The 13,759-nt window shown below is 44.4% G+C and overlaps 1 protein-coding gene across 1 annotated transcript in view; it reads right to left on the minus strand.

The window, feature by feature from the left end:
* The window catches only part of Otud5 (OTU deubiquitinase 5), a 34,319-nt gene that overhangs the window by 9,321 nt on the left and 11,239 nt on the right, over positions 1-13,759 (minus strand). Inside the window, 1 exon segment of the mRNA XM_032889603.1 lies at positions 9,742-9,835. Within this exon segment, the coding sequence (XP_032745494.1) occupies positions 9,742-9,835 (94 nt within the window).

A 13,759-nucleotide genomic window follows, 5' to 3' on the forward strand; every position in this document is an offset into this window, starting at 1 on the left:
GGACGTGGGATGACCAGATTATCTTCATCTATCTCCAGTTCTAAGTTCAAGTCCAGGCTAGGCTACATGGGACACTGTCTAAAAAAATAGGAGCAAAGTTGAACAATCTTGAAGAGTGAAAGAGTACAGGGGTATACAGGTTAAGAGTAGTATGGCCAAGGACCAGCAAGATGATTAGTGGCTAAAGGGACTAGTTCAACCCCCAAGACTCATACAGTTGAAGGAGAGAACCAAATTGTTCCTTTAACTTGTCCTCTGCCCTCTACATGTATTCATCCCAATCACCATACCCACTGATAAAAACGAAATAACAAGTTTTTCAGTTGGGGACAGTGGTGCATGTGTTTAATCCCAACACTCTGGAGATCAGCCTGGTCTACAAAGTGAGCTCTAGGACATCCAGAGCTACACAGAGAAACCCTGTCTCGGTGGGGAAAAAAGAAGGCAGTATATACCTATAATCAAAGTTGAGTAGTCAAGAGAATTGTCAAGTTCAAAACCTAGATCACATGAGATCTAGTGAGAGTCTATTTCAAACCAAACTAAAGCAAACCCTACATTAAATACCTACCACCACAAAAAATAAATTAGAATCTCTTTTTTTGAGACATGGTCTCAGGATGTAGCTCTGACTGGTCTGATACTTGACATGTAGACCAGGATGGCCTCAATCTTAGAGTTCTGCCAGCCACTGCCTTCTGAGTGATGAGATTTAAAGGCATAAACTACCATCTGGAACTCATTCTGTAGACCAGGCTGACACTGAACTCAGAGATCTCTCAGTCTCTGCCTCCTAGTGCTGGGATTAAAGAGGTGTGCCATCACAGGTGGCTATGATTAGAATCTTAAAAACTGAAGGGAAGGAAGGAAAACACTTTAAGTTCAGCCAAATAGTAACTAGTGAGGTAAACAGCCGGAGACAAATGAGTCTCTGGGTTTCCTATGCCTCCTCTGTGAAGTGTAAAACAAACAGGTATGAGATGACAGGTTTCTTGTGGACAATGGACAGTATGTGTAAAGTGGTAGAAGCCCTCTATCATCCAATTCAAAGGTGTACACAGACTGATTCCATAAAGCCTCCAGTGATGGTAGTAAGGGGCAGTTCACCGGCAGCTCAGGACCTGATGTAGTAAAAGAAATCGAATACAGTTTGCTGAGCAGTCATATAGGCTGAGGCACAGGAAGCAGGAGTCTCTTAATTAATGTGGGCTTGAAGATTAAGTAGACCTGACTTTCACTGGCTGCCTTGAAAAGGGAATTTCCCTGTGTTTCCCCAGAGATACACAGCTCTAATGGGATCCCCCTGAGGCAAAGGGGCAGAGGATGCTAGGAATGGGAACATGCCCACCAAGCAAGCCTGCCAGTCTACTTCTCTGAAGACTTGCCAGAAGTTCTTCACTGCCCAGTGATTCCCTCCACAAGGGTTCGTGTGATATAGGAATCAAAGGCTGCACTGAGTGAGATAGCAAGTGGGCAGCTCCAGCCTCAAGTCATCCCAGAGGTGACGATACCTGAGGGGTGGAGGAGAAGGGGCTGTGAAGGCAGGAAGGGGTAGCCCCTTCACCGATGTAAACAAGGATGTGGCTTCTGTGACCACACTCCCCCCTAAGTACTTCCAGTAAGTCACATGTCCTGCATACAAGCTGGGGGTGGGGTGGGGGGGCTGCTGCTGCCTTTCTTAGAAGCCAGGACCACAGAGGCTGCTGTGGCTGCCTAGGCTGCTAGAGGAGCTATTTTTGTAGGCTCAGCTTGGAGGCAGTGCAGTCTGCAGCTGCCACAAACAGGAACTAAGATGGGAGTGAAGGGGTTAAATAGGGGTGGGCTATCAGGCTCAGTGAGCTGGGCTGAGATAATGGGAAGCATGTATCTCCTACAGAAGGTAACTTAAAGACCTGAGATTTCTATTTGTCAGAGGTAGATGCCAGATTTGGGAAAGGGGGATCCCTTTATCTTGCCTTTGTCTGGTGAAAGTACGTGCTACCTCTTAGCTGTTCGGCACTGGACAATGCCCTTCATCTCTGAGTTGAAATGCCTTCATCCATAAAGTGGTACAGTAACCCTTCTCTTCTCAAAATGGTACGTACTGTAAAGTAGAGGAGGAATAGAAATATCTCTCTATGGGAGAATATGGCATGCTAGGTTCAATCTTTGGTATGGGGATGGGACTATAAGAATTTGTCAAGTACCTAAGGCCTAAACACAGTAGTCAAAACAGGCACTGCAGGCCAGGAACCTAGCACACACATGTCTTTATTCCCCACACCCAGGAACCTAGCACACACGTCTTTATTCCCCACACCCAGGAACCTAGCACACACATGTCTTTATTCCCCACACCCAGGAACCTAGCACACACATGTCTTTATTCCCCACACCCAGGAACCTAGCACACACATGTCTTTATTCCCCACACCCAGGAACCTAGCACACACATGTCTTTATTCCCCACACCCAGGAACCTAGCACACACATGTCTTTATTCCCCACACCCAGGAACCTAGCACACACATGTCTTTATTCCCCACACTCAGAAGGCAGAGGCAGTAGGATCTCTGTGAGTTGGAGACTAGCCTAGAGAGTTCCAGGACAGGGACAACTAGAGCTACATAGAGACCCTGTCTCAAACATAACAAAACAAACACAGACATTCCATTTGTTACGAAGACAGCAACTCCTATCATATTGCTAGTTACCCAGCAGTCAGTCAGTCAGAATGCTGAGAGACTTGCTTCTTAAGCCCTTCCTCATTTCTGGTGCACTTCCTCCACCAGAGGAAAGCCCCAAAAGCAGAAAGGAGGGCTACCCCTCCTATTACAAGCACTGCTAGTTCTCTTTACAGAAGTCAAGGGTCCCAACGCTGGCCTTCTGGTACCTGTGTTCAAAACTCTGACAACCAAATTCCTACCGAAGTAATAATACAACTGACTTCTTATGTTGGGTCTGTAGGTACAGGCAAGTTATAGTACTATAGGTTCATCCCAGATTCTGTAAGAAAATAACCTGGCACTCATTATAAGCTGTTCCTTATTTTTTTATTTTTAGACACTTGGCTGGAATAGTACTTGATATATGGTCCAGGCTGGCCTCAACCTCACAACAATCCTCCTCCTTCACTCTCCTCCCAAGTTGTGGGGGTTACAGGTGTACAACACCATACCCAGTTTATTTCTTAATCACTAATATGAGGTAAAATACGAATATTGGTTGGTCGGTCGGTGGTGGTATACACCTTTAATCCCAGCACTTGGATGGCAGAAGTGGGTGGATCTCTGTAAGTTCAAGGCCAGGCTGGTCTATAGAGTGAGTTCCAAGACAACTAGGGCTCTCAGAGAAATCCTGTCTTGTAAAACCAGAATAATCATCATCATCGTCATCGTCATCGTCATCGTCATCTCTAGATCAAGGAAATACAAACAGCACTTTCCCACCAAGAGAGAAAAAACCTTCAATGTAATAGATAAAGCATATCATAACTTAATATGAATTAGCTTTTCTAATTTTCCTAACCCTGTCACTTCCGTCCTTTGGAAAACTCTTCTTCCTCTGCCTCTTCCTCCTCCTCCTCCTCCTCTTCTTCCTCCTCGCTCCACCAGGTGAGCATGTGGGAACTAGGATGCATTTCCTGGGGGGGGGGCGCAAGGTGGGAGAAAGAGTGGCCCACTGGACCCACAAATACAGGGGGAATTCAGAGAAAATGTTTTGAAAGAAACTGAAACTACTCCTCTTGCTAACAGTGCACTTGGCCATATGCACCTGTTTTTCCCAGGGTCCAGATGGAAGGGGAGTCCCCCGTTATATTCCACCTCTGTTCCCTTTGTAAGTAGGACTTACAAATTCTCAGCACAGTACTATCATTAGTTTTACTACAGACTTTTAAAGCCCCTCTTTTGATCCTCACCCAAAACCAAAAAGAACAAAGTTCTGTGTGCTAGGGGTGGAAGGAGGCACTGATACAGAAGTATCTCAGCGGCTTAAGATCACATACTTAGCACATATTGGCACCAAAGGTAGAAAGGAGTCAATAGGCGGTCCCAAGTGACATTCCCCCAACCCACCTCATCCCCCGCAGCCACCTTATGCTCCTAGGGCTAGGCCCGATTCTGTCTACTTCAGTTTCCCTGCTAATCCATAAGGAATTAGTTGGAACAAGGGAAAGGCCTGGGATGGAGCAGAGATAACAAGTATCAGGCTGCACACATCCCTAGATTCAACATCAACCTTCTTCCCCATGCACCACACTTTGCTTTCCCTGAACATACAAAGATACGAGCAAGGGCTGGAGAGATGGCGCAGTGGTTAAGAGCACTGACTGCTCTTCCAGAGGTCCTGAGTTCAAATCCCAGCAACCACATGGTGGCTCACAGCCATCTGTAAAGAGATCCGATGCCCTCTTCTGGTGTGTCTGAAGACAGTGACAGTGTACTCGTCATATATAAAATGAATAAATGAAATGTTTTAAAAAATTAATTTAAAAAAAAAGAGGGGTTGGGGATTTAGCTCAGTGGTAGAGCGCTTGCCTAGGAAGCGCAAGGCCCTGGGTTCGGTCCCCAGCTCTGAAAAAAAAAAAAAAGATAGGAGCAAGTGCATAGATGTGACCACATATTTCTCTATTTTGCATGTCTGCATGCCTCAGCACATGTATAGGTCAAAGGACAACCTGTGAGAGTCTGTTCTTTCTCCCATCACTTGAGTCCTAAAGGCTCAACTCGGGTCGCCAGGCTCAGCAGCAAGCATTACTGGCTGAACCACTTAGTTCCCTTTACCAGCTCAAGTCCACAGTATTTCTAAAGGGCTATAAATGAAAAGTCCTCTATTGCTTTAGAGGGACATAGGAACCATCTACTCCTCAGGTTGCTACCTGACTGTTTCCCTACTATTAAGTTTTGCTAAAGACAGAAAGGCAAACTTTGGGGCTATGCAGATGGCCCAAGAGATAAAGGCACTTGCTGCCAAGACTGACAACCAGAGTTCCATCCCTAGAACCTACAGGGTGGAAGAATGAAGGAGAAAACAGGCTCCTATAAGTTTTTTTCTGACATCCACATCCACATACTATTGTACACACACACACACACACACACACACACACACACACACACACACACACACACACACACACGCATGCAGATGCACGCACGCATGTTTAATAAGAAAAGGAAGCTTGGCTTTTGTGGGGAATTTAAAACCAAACCACACAAACGTGGGTAGACAAACACAGCTGCAAGGGCAACAGCAACCTAGTCTGCTCTCCACTGAACTCATGCTTTTGTGGGAACCCTGGCCTCAGTGAGGAAGCAGCAGCCAGGAAAAGATCCTACCCACCTATCAAATAGCCATGGTAGGACAGGGTATACACACCCAACTGTCCCACTGGGCACAGACTATGGGCAAGACACATGACCTCAGACCTCTGGGAGATCCCCTGCCCCTCCCTCCTACCAATCTGAGGTAAGTTTTTCTGTTTGAGGATTCCCCTGGCAAAAAACGGGAGAACACAAATGAACCTGAGCAAAAAGAGAGGTCAAAGAAGGCAGGTGTACAGTAAATAAAGCATAGGAATCTACTATGTCCTAATACAATCTCAAACACTGTTGCTCTGACATTGGCTGGCTGACCTAGATAAGACAGGGTGTCCTGGCTTTCTCTTGAGGCCTCAGTTCCTTATTTTTATAGAGTTGGCAAATCTAAGGCTGGGTGGTGGTGCATGCCTTTAATTCCAGCATCCCGGAGGCAGAGGCAAGAAGATCTCTGAGTTGGAGGCTAGCCTCATCTGCAGAGGGAGCTCTACCACCCAAGTTCTATAGAGTGGGTTCTAGAACAGCCAGGGCCACACAAAGAAACCCTGTCACAAGCAAACAAAATCTGTCAAATAAGAAAGCATGGTGAGCATATATCTGTAATTCCAATACTCAGGAGGTTAAGACATGAAGATTGTCACAAGTTCAAGGTGCCAGAGCACCTGGTCTACCTGGAGAGTTCCTAGAGTGAGACACTATCTCAAAACCCAAACAACAAGAAGAAGCAAAATTTTAAAAATGATCTAAGAGCTATCCTTCCCAGTACTGATGATCCATGTTCCAAGACCAAAACAATCAGAAATGGGCCTGGCTAAAACTTCTGTGCCCTAACACAGTCCTAGCTACTCTATTCTGAAGCCCATGCAGGCACAAATATGTAGCTTCTACTTGGCCCAGAGGCCAGCACCATTGCCATGGCCAGAGCTAGACATTTCTGCTGAGTCAAAGCCAAATGGAGGGAAAGGGAGTGAGGCTCATGTTTCTAAGAGGTTATCTGAGCACACCAGGGACTGGGTGAGCCACAGGATACTCACCTCCACCCAAGAGATCACTGATGCTCATAAATCTCTAGGAGGAGGTACAACCAGGGAGAAATGGGTACAAGCAATTGATACTGATTCAAAAGTGCTGTCTGGATGTCAGAGGCAAAACAAAGGACAGAAAACCACCTACATAGGACCATCAACAATGGAAGAATAAATGCTTGTAGCTGAAAGAAGGAAGATCTAGAGAAGTCAAAGAACAGACAAACTAAGAAACTAGGATAGTGATTCTAATGCATGACCCTTTAATATAGTTGTGCTACTTCACAACTGCAAATTTGCTGTTATTAATTGTAATGTAAATATCTGTTTTCCAATGGTCTTAGGCAAAAAATGGTTGTATTACCCCAAAGGGGGTTGCAAGCCACAGACCACTGGCCTAGGGGCTCCTAGGGTCATCTTTTCTGCAGACTCTACTGCTATCATTTCATTTCCCCTTCTATCCTCGACAGTGCTGAGTATCAAACCCAGGGTCCGCCGAATGCTAGATAAGAGCTCCACTACTGAGTTATAAGAAGGCAGAAATGCCCTTCTCTTCAGAGCTTCAACTGATTCTATTTCATGGGATAATGATCCAAAAATTTCAAGAGGGCCTAAAAGCGCCCAGCTGGATATAGAGCGCACAATAGGGTCAGAGAAACAACAAAGTGTGTATGTATGCAACGCACTCAATTCCAGCCCAGTTAAATGTTCCCTCTCTTAGTCAATACATGGTAAAAAGTTAATGCTTGCAGGCCCTTTGTACAAAGCCTGAGGTGATGGCCATCTGTCCCTGTATAAGCTAGGCTGGAAACAGGGGGACAGCGGAAAGCCTGGGGACAAAGTCCCCTTGCCCAGCACGTGTTGTGTACTCTGCACCAGGGAAACCTCTAGAGGAGGCCTAGAGACCAGGGGCCACGTACTTCAGGGGAGAGCCCATAGGACTTGAGGTTTTACAGAGAAAAGCTGAGGGCAGCCCAGTCAGGGGAAATGTGTAGCCATAGTGCTGATAAGGAAAGGCCTTAAACCTGCTGTGGTCAGCTCTTCCTGTATGTTTGGGCCCCTTACTGGAAGGCCCCAATGGGGGGGGGGGAGAGTAGCTAAATAGACACACGCATACAAAAGCTGCTCTTGATGTGGGTTACTATTCACACCAGGTGCTCAATAGCTCCAACCTGCCTCAGTGAACATCTGAGTCCAGATGCCCAACAGCAATCTTGCTTATTCTAACATCCATCCTGAGGCTAATATGGAACCCAGAAACTAATATAGGTCCTCAGCTTTTCATTCTCTGCTTTCTTTTTATCCCTAAGATACTTCCAAACCCAGGTCTTTCTCTAGTAAATATCCCAGGGAAAACATGACTTCAAGCCAGCCAGGTAGAAGGGTTGTGATTTTTCTCCAAAGCAACAGAAACCATTACCTGAATAGCTCCTGCTTAATAGAAGGGGTAAGTGGCCCTTCGTCCCACCCATTCCACAAATATTTCTAGCTCTGAGAGACAACTGAGAAGAGCAGCCAGGTTTTACTAGTGCTACTGTTCCATGATGACCTACTATGTATCAAGCGCTAAAGGGATTTACCAAAGTAAATCAAACCATAACAAAACATCAAAACCATCCCAACAGTGGAGTCCTTTAACCCATTCTTCAACTAAGGAAAGGGTCCAGAAAGAAGAGTCACTTGCTCAGGAGTGGTACCTGAACCAACCAGCTTATAACAAACATACAGGTCACCTAGAAACCAAGAACAGACCTAGAAAGAACTGATAGAGTCCCAGGGAGCACCACAATTTCAGGGAGGGGGAACCAGCTTAAGAGCCACGTAACAGTTATAAACTAGGACTAGAACTAAAAGCAACATCTTCTGATTCCCAGTTCAAAGATGTCAGAGAACGATTTTCCTTCAAAGACAGCAGAATCACTGGTGTGGGAGAACAAGCCACACTCTAGTCTCCGTTCATGTCAGTATAAGATTTCAAAACTATATGTTTGGTCAAAGATTCATAGCCACAACAGACTCAAAGATCGAGCTCGGGCTTAGCAAACAGTATTAAGAAATTACTGTGCCAGGCTGGCACAGTAGCATATGCCTTTAACCCCAGCAATTGGGAGGCAGAGGCAAGTAATCTCTGAGAATTTGAGGCCAATCTGGTTTACATAGAAAGTTCCAGAACAGCCAGGACTAACAGAGTCTCAAAAAAATTTTTTTTTACCAATTCTTAGCTGTGCATAGTGATGTGCACCTAAAACTTCAGCTCTTAAGAGGCTGAAGAAGGGTGATTTCAAGTTCCAGGCTAGCCTAGGCTAGAGAATGAGACTGTTCAGAAAAGAAAAAAAATGTTGCTAGCTATGACAACAACACTTTGCTTATGTTAAAATGAGAGAAAACAATATAGATGTATCTGTTAAAGAAGCACAGAGAAATACTTATGAATGAAATGATAATACAATGTAGTTCATAAAGTAAGGCTATCCATGTGTTAATCACTTTGTGAAGCTATGTCACTAAATCTGAAAGGGTTCACTATTTTCTCTACTTTTATGCAAGTTAAAAGACAAAACTCTAATATAGAAATTTGTAAAGATCTAGATTTTTTTTAGATAAGACAAATATAGCCTTGGCTGTCATAGAACCTGCAATGTAGACCAGGTTGTCCTTGAACTCTAGGAGATCTAACCTGCTTTTGCCTCCTACTAAAGGTATGCTTCACCATGCCCAATCTCACATACACAGGCATAAACAAGGGCACTAAATAGACACCATCCCCAGTATACCATACAAGAGAAATCTCTGGGAACAAACTCGTACATACCAAAGTGACAATATGATACAGTTAACCCACATACAAAATCCTGACTCTACATACTTTTATATAACCCTGGACAAGACTCTCCCCACTTCTGAGACAATTTTTGGTTCCACATTCACCTAGATTTGGGGATAATAAAAGGGTTTCCACACCAGGTGGTAGTGGTGCACACCTTTAATCCTAGCACTCAGAAGGAACATGCAGACAGATCTTTGAGTTCAAGACTAGCCTGGTCTACAGAGCAAATTCCAGGATAGCCAGGGAGGTCTACACAGAAACACTGACTTGAAAAACAAAACAAAAAAGAAAGTAACTAACCAACCAACTAAACACCCAACTGTCTGAATAACTAAATGGGTTTCCTGGAGTCTTGGTAGAACAGTATGTCAATAGTGATGCCCCTTTATCACTACTATTGCTGTTATCATTACGCACTTAACACAATCTAAGACCAGAGACCAAATGTTAACTTGAGCTCTGTGCCTGTTTACCCTAAAATATCAAGCAGTTATCTCTGCCTCAATCCTGTCTCAAGGACTGCTATTGACTACTAGGACACAGCTCAAAAGCCTTAAGCCCTTCAGCTCTCAGAACCTAGGCAGAGACTCACCTACAGCCCGGAATAGACAGGCACCGTCCTCCTTCATCTGCTTGATGATGAAGCCTTTCTTGTCCCGCAAGGCCTTTTCAAACCAGTGTTCCTGCTGTGGGAAAGAGTGGGAAGATCAGCAACAGGGAAGCCCATACACCTTCTCTCCACAGTTCTGCCTTCAAGTGCCTGAGAGGACCAGGTGACGGCCAAAAGGATACTGGGAAATTCACAGCCCTTCTTGACTACTCTGTGGTCACAAAGCAGGAGACTCAGTCAATGAACAAGAACAAGACTTAATCCCAGAGAGATTCCCAGATTCTGCAAACAGAAACTTCATCTGCTTTCAGATCCCTGCTCTCAATCGTTCAAGACCTGGCCCAGGCAGCCAGGGACCTAAACCTCATAAGTGCCTAGACATGGCGCTTTATTAAGAAGTTTCATCCTGGAAAGAAAGATGCTGAAGACAGTACCTAACTAGAACCCAGATCTTCAGCCCATAAACATGGGGAATCCTAAGATATATTGTGTAAGGCAGAAAATGAACCAAGTATGATCTCAAGTGTGTGCAAACACACTTCTACATACTTAAACAAGTCTCTACATATGCATACACACACACACACACACACACACACACACACACACACACACACACACACACACACACACAGAGCACAAAATTGGAAAAAAAAAAGTAGACAATAAAATATAATCCCTAGGGGCAGGAGAGATGGCTCAGCAGTTAAAAGCACTGACTGCCCATCTAGAAGACCTGAGTTCAATTCCCAGCAACCAGAGATGGTGGCTCACAACCATCTGTAATGGGATCTGATGCCCTCTTCTGGTGTCTGAAGACAGTGATGGTGTACTCACATACACAAGATAAATACAATCTTTTATTCCTAAGTATTAACATTATAATGATTTTATTTGCCTCTCCCAATAAAGATACACAATTCATTATCTAAAATTCCAAATCTCAAAATGCTTTGAACATCAAAAGACTTGGAAAAAGTACATAAAATTCAAAGTCTTCACCTAATTCATGCCCCATCATAACCTGAATAGAATATACAAAATACCCTACTTGAGGGTGAAGGTTCAAACATTTTCATGCAGAAACATTTAGGCACTTGATCATGAGATGCTGTTTCAGTCTCTGTTAAAGTATTATATAATACAAAGTATAAACACCAGGAAACTTTGAAATTCTGAATAGTTTCTAAATTTCAAATCACATTTGATTCCAAAATGTTTGGTTAATGAACCTATACAAACTCATACTTCTAGATTAAAATAATAATGACCTTGACAGTTTAAGACATTTTCATTTCAAAACAAGCAGGAGCAGGTATTTCTCAGGTCCCTCACGCCCTCTGCTGGCTACCAGAGGCAGACAGCTTGACCTAGCAACACAGCTGCACCACAAAAGAGGAAGCCTGTTCCTAGGGGGACATTACCCTACCTAGGAACTTATAGGCTCCCTGTTAAAGATGACCACAAAGCCGCATTTTTGTAACCTACTACAGGAAATGGATAGAATCCATCTCCTGGAAAAACCAGAGTAGGTATAGTGCCTGGAGGTTTAAATTCCTGGTTTTCAACTCAGCGGGCTCCATCACTGCATTGTTTCCTGGTGGTAGGGAAGCTGCCTAAACTCATACCAGCTACAAAAATCGAAAGCAATTGGTCTACTGATATATCTGCCAAGATCACAGGAGTTTTGTCAGGACCTAAAGAGGCTCTGTAATACCATATACTGGTGAGGTGGTCACTAAACATAAAAGAGGAAAAAACTGGGGCAGGAGAGATGGCTCAGCAGTTAAGGACACTGACTGTTCTTTCAGAGGTCCTGAGTTCAATTCCCAGCAACCACATGGTGGCTCACAACCACCATCTGTAATGGGATCTGATGCCCTCTTCTGGTGTGTCTGAAGACCACAGTACAGTGTACTCAAATGTATAAAAGAAATTTTTAAAAAATGTTTTAAAATTAAAGGCTTACAGGTGTAGACCCAAAAGGGAAAGACCAACATAAAGAAATGTACAAGGGGGGCTGGAGAAATGGCTCAGCGGTTAAGAGTTCCTGAGTTCAATTCCCAGCAACCACATGGTGGCTCACAACCATCTGTAATGGGATCTGAAGACAGCTACAGTGTACTCGTATACATTAAATAAATGAATAAATAAATAAATTAAAAAAAGAGAAATGTACAAGGGGGGTTGGGGATTTAGCTCAATGGTAGAGCGCTTGCCTAGCAAGCACAAGGCCCTGAGTTCAGTCCCCAGCCCCTGTGAAAAAAAGAAAAAAAAAGAAAAAGAAATGTACAAGGGCTGCAGAGATGGCTTAGCAGTTAAGAGCACTGGCTGTTCTTCCAGAGGGACCGGAGTTCAATTCCCAGCGATGACATGCTGGCTCACAACCATGGGATGGGATCTGATGCCCTTTGTCATGCAGGCATAACGTTCAGAGACAGCACTGATGTATGCATAAATAAATCTTTTAAAAAAGAGAGATGTGGGGTTGGGGATTTAGCTCAGTGGTAGAGCGCTTGCCTAGGAAGCGCAAGGCCCTGGGTTCTGTCCCCAGCTCCGAAAAAAAGAACCAAAAAAAAAAAAAAAAAGAGAGATGTACAACCCAGGCATGGTGGGGCATGCCTTCAATTCCAGCACTTGGGAGGCAGAGATGAGGCTAGCCCCAAGCCCCCAAAGAGATGATATACAATGGAAATACACTCAGAAAGTCCTAGGTGATTGTCTAGACAGAGGATGAAGATGGACAAGGGAAAACCTAACCAGCCCCACCCTCTGGACCAGGAAGGTGTGTCAGCCTTTGCAGAGATGACAAATACACCTGTAAGCCTTTAATGTGCTTCCCTGAACAGCACAAACCCATCTGTTTGTACACAACCTTCCAGCAGCCCAGGTGCTTGTCCTGCCCTGGAGGCTGTGCACTAGCACACTAACTAGTTATTCTTGAGTTTATCCTTGCCCACATTGTTAGCCATCTCCCAGAACCACAAGGACTAACCCATTAAGGGGTGTCCAGAAGAGAAACTTTTAACTATAACCCCACACCTTAAAAAGGGGAGAGTTAAAAGAGGGAGAATGGCATTCTCCCAGGTATAGGTGGAAGATAGAAGTAGAGACAAGAAGAGAAAAAGGGGCCTCCTAGTTAATCATCTCACAAAATATGAGTCATCCTGGGACAGGCATTGAAGACACAAAAATGAATCAGACTTGGTCTCTACCCTGATAAACTTCGAGGGGAGGGGTAAAAAAAAAATATACAATGACGACATACAGTTTGAGTGGGGCTGAAAAACAGATGAATGCTCCCTGGCTTTTGTGAAGCAGGAAGAGACCTTAACCTGACATTAAGGCTGGCAGTTGAGCAAAGAATCAAGACTTGCTTGGTAAGCGGATGAGAAATAAAATTATTTCTGCCACCAAGCATCAGAGATGCTCAAAGCCTGTCAACGTGTATAGGAGAGCAAAGATGCCAGCAAAACTAGGCAGCTAAGCAGGGAAAAGCCAGAAAGGATAAACTCATATTAGCTGAGTGCCTATGGCAGGTGCCAGATACAAAAGTGACCTCATTTCATTGTCCTCACTACAACCCAAGTGGCAGGAAACATTGCCCACATTTCGCAAAGGCAGAAAGGAGCTGCAGTCTGGGTAGTAGCAAAGCCTAGTAGTAGAGATGGAGCACATGATGTACCATGAGCAGTGACACATACCTGGTAGCAAGTCCTGGAGAAATTCTAAATGTGCCTAAAAATAAAGGAAGTCTGGCGAGACAGACCTTTTGTAGGGTGTGGGCCCTATGGTAACTGAGTGGCGTCTAGGCCTGCATCTAGAGGATGGACCACTAAGCATCCACTGGCCTTGGTTTGAAACACTAGGGCTCTAGCTTTCTCCCTCTCTCACTTTGGGAAGAAAATGTTTAGGAAGTGCTGGAGGGCTGGAGAATAGTCCAACAATCTACAGATTTATTCTGTATTGGTGTCCTGGCCCCAAAAGATTAAGTCTCAGC

This window comes from Rattus rattus, chromosome X (assembly GCF_011064425.1).
Source record: "Rattus rattus isolate New Zealand chromosome X, Rrattus_CSIRO_v1, whole genome shotgun sequence".
NCBI classification, from domain to species: domain Eukaryota; kingdom Metazoa; phylum Chordata; class Mammalia; order Rodentia; family Muridae; genus Rattus; species Rattus rattus.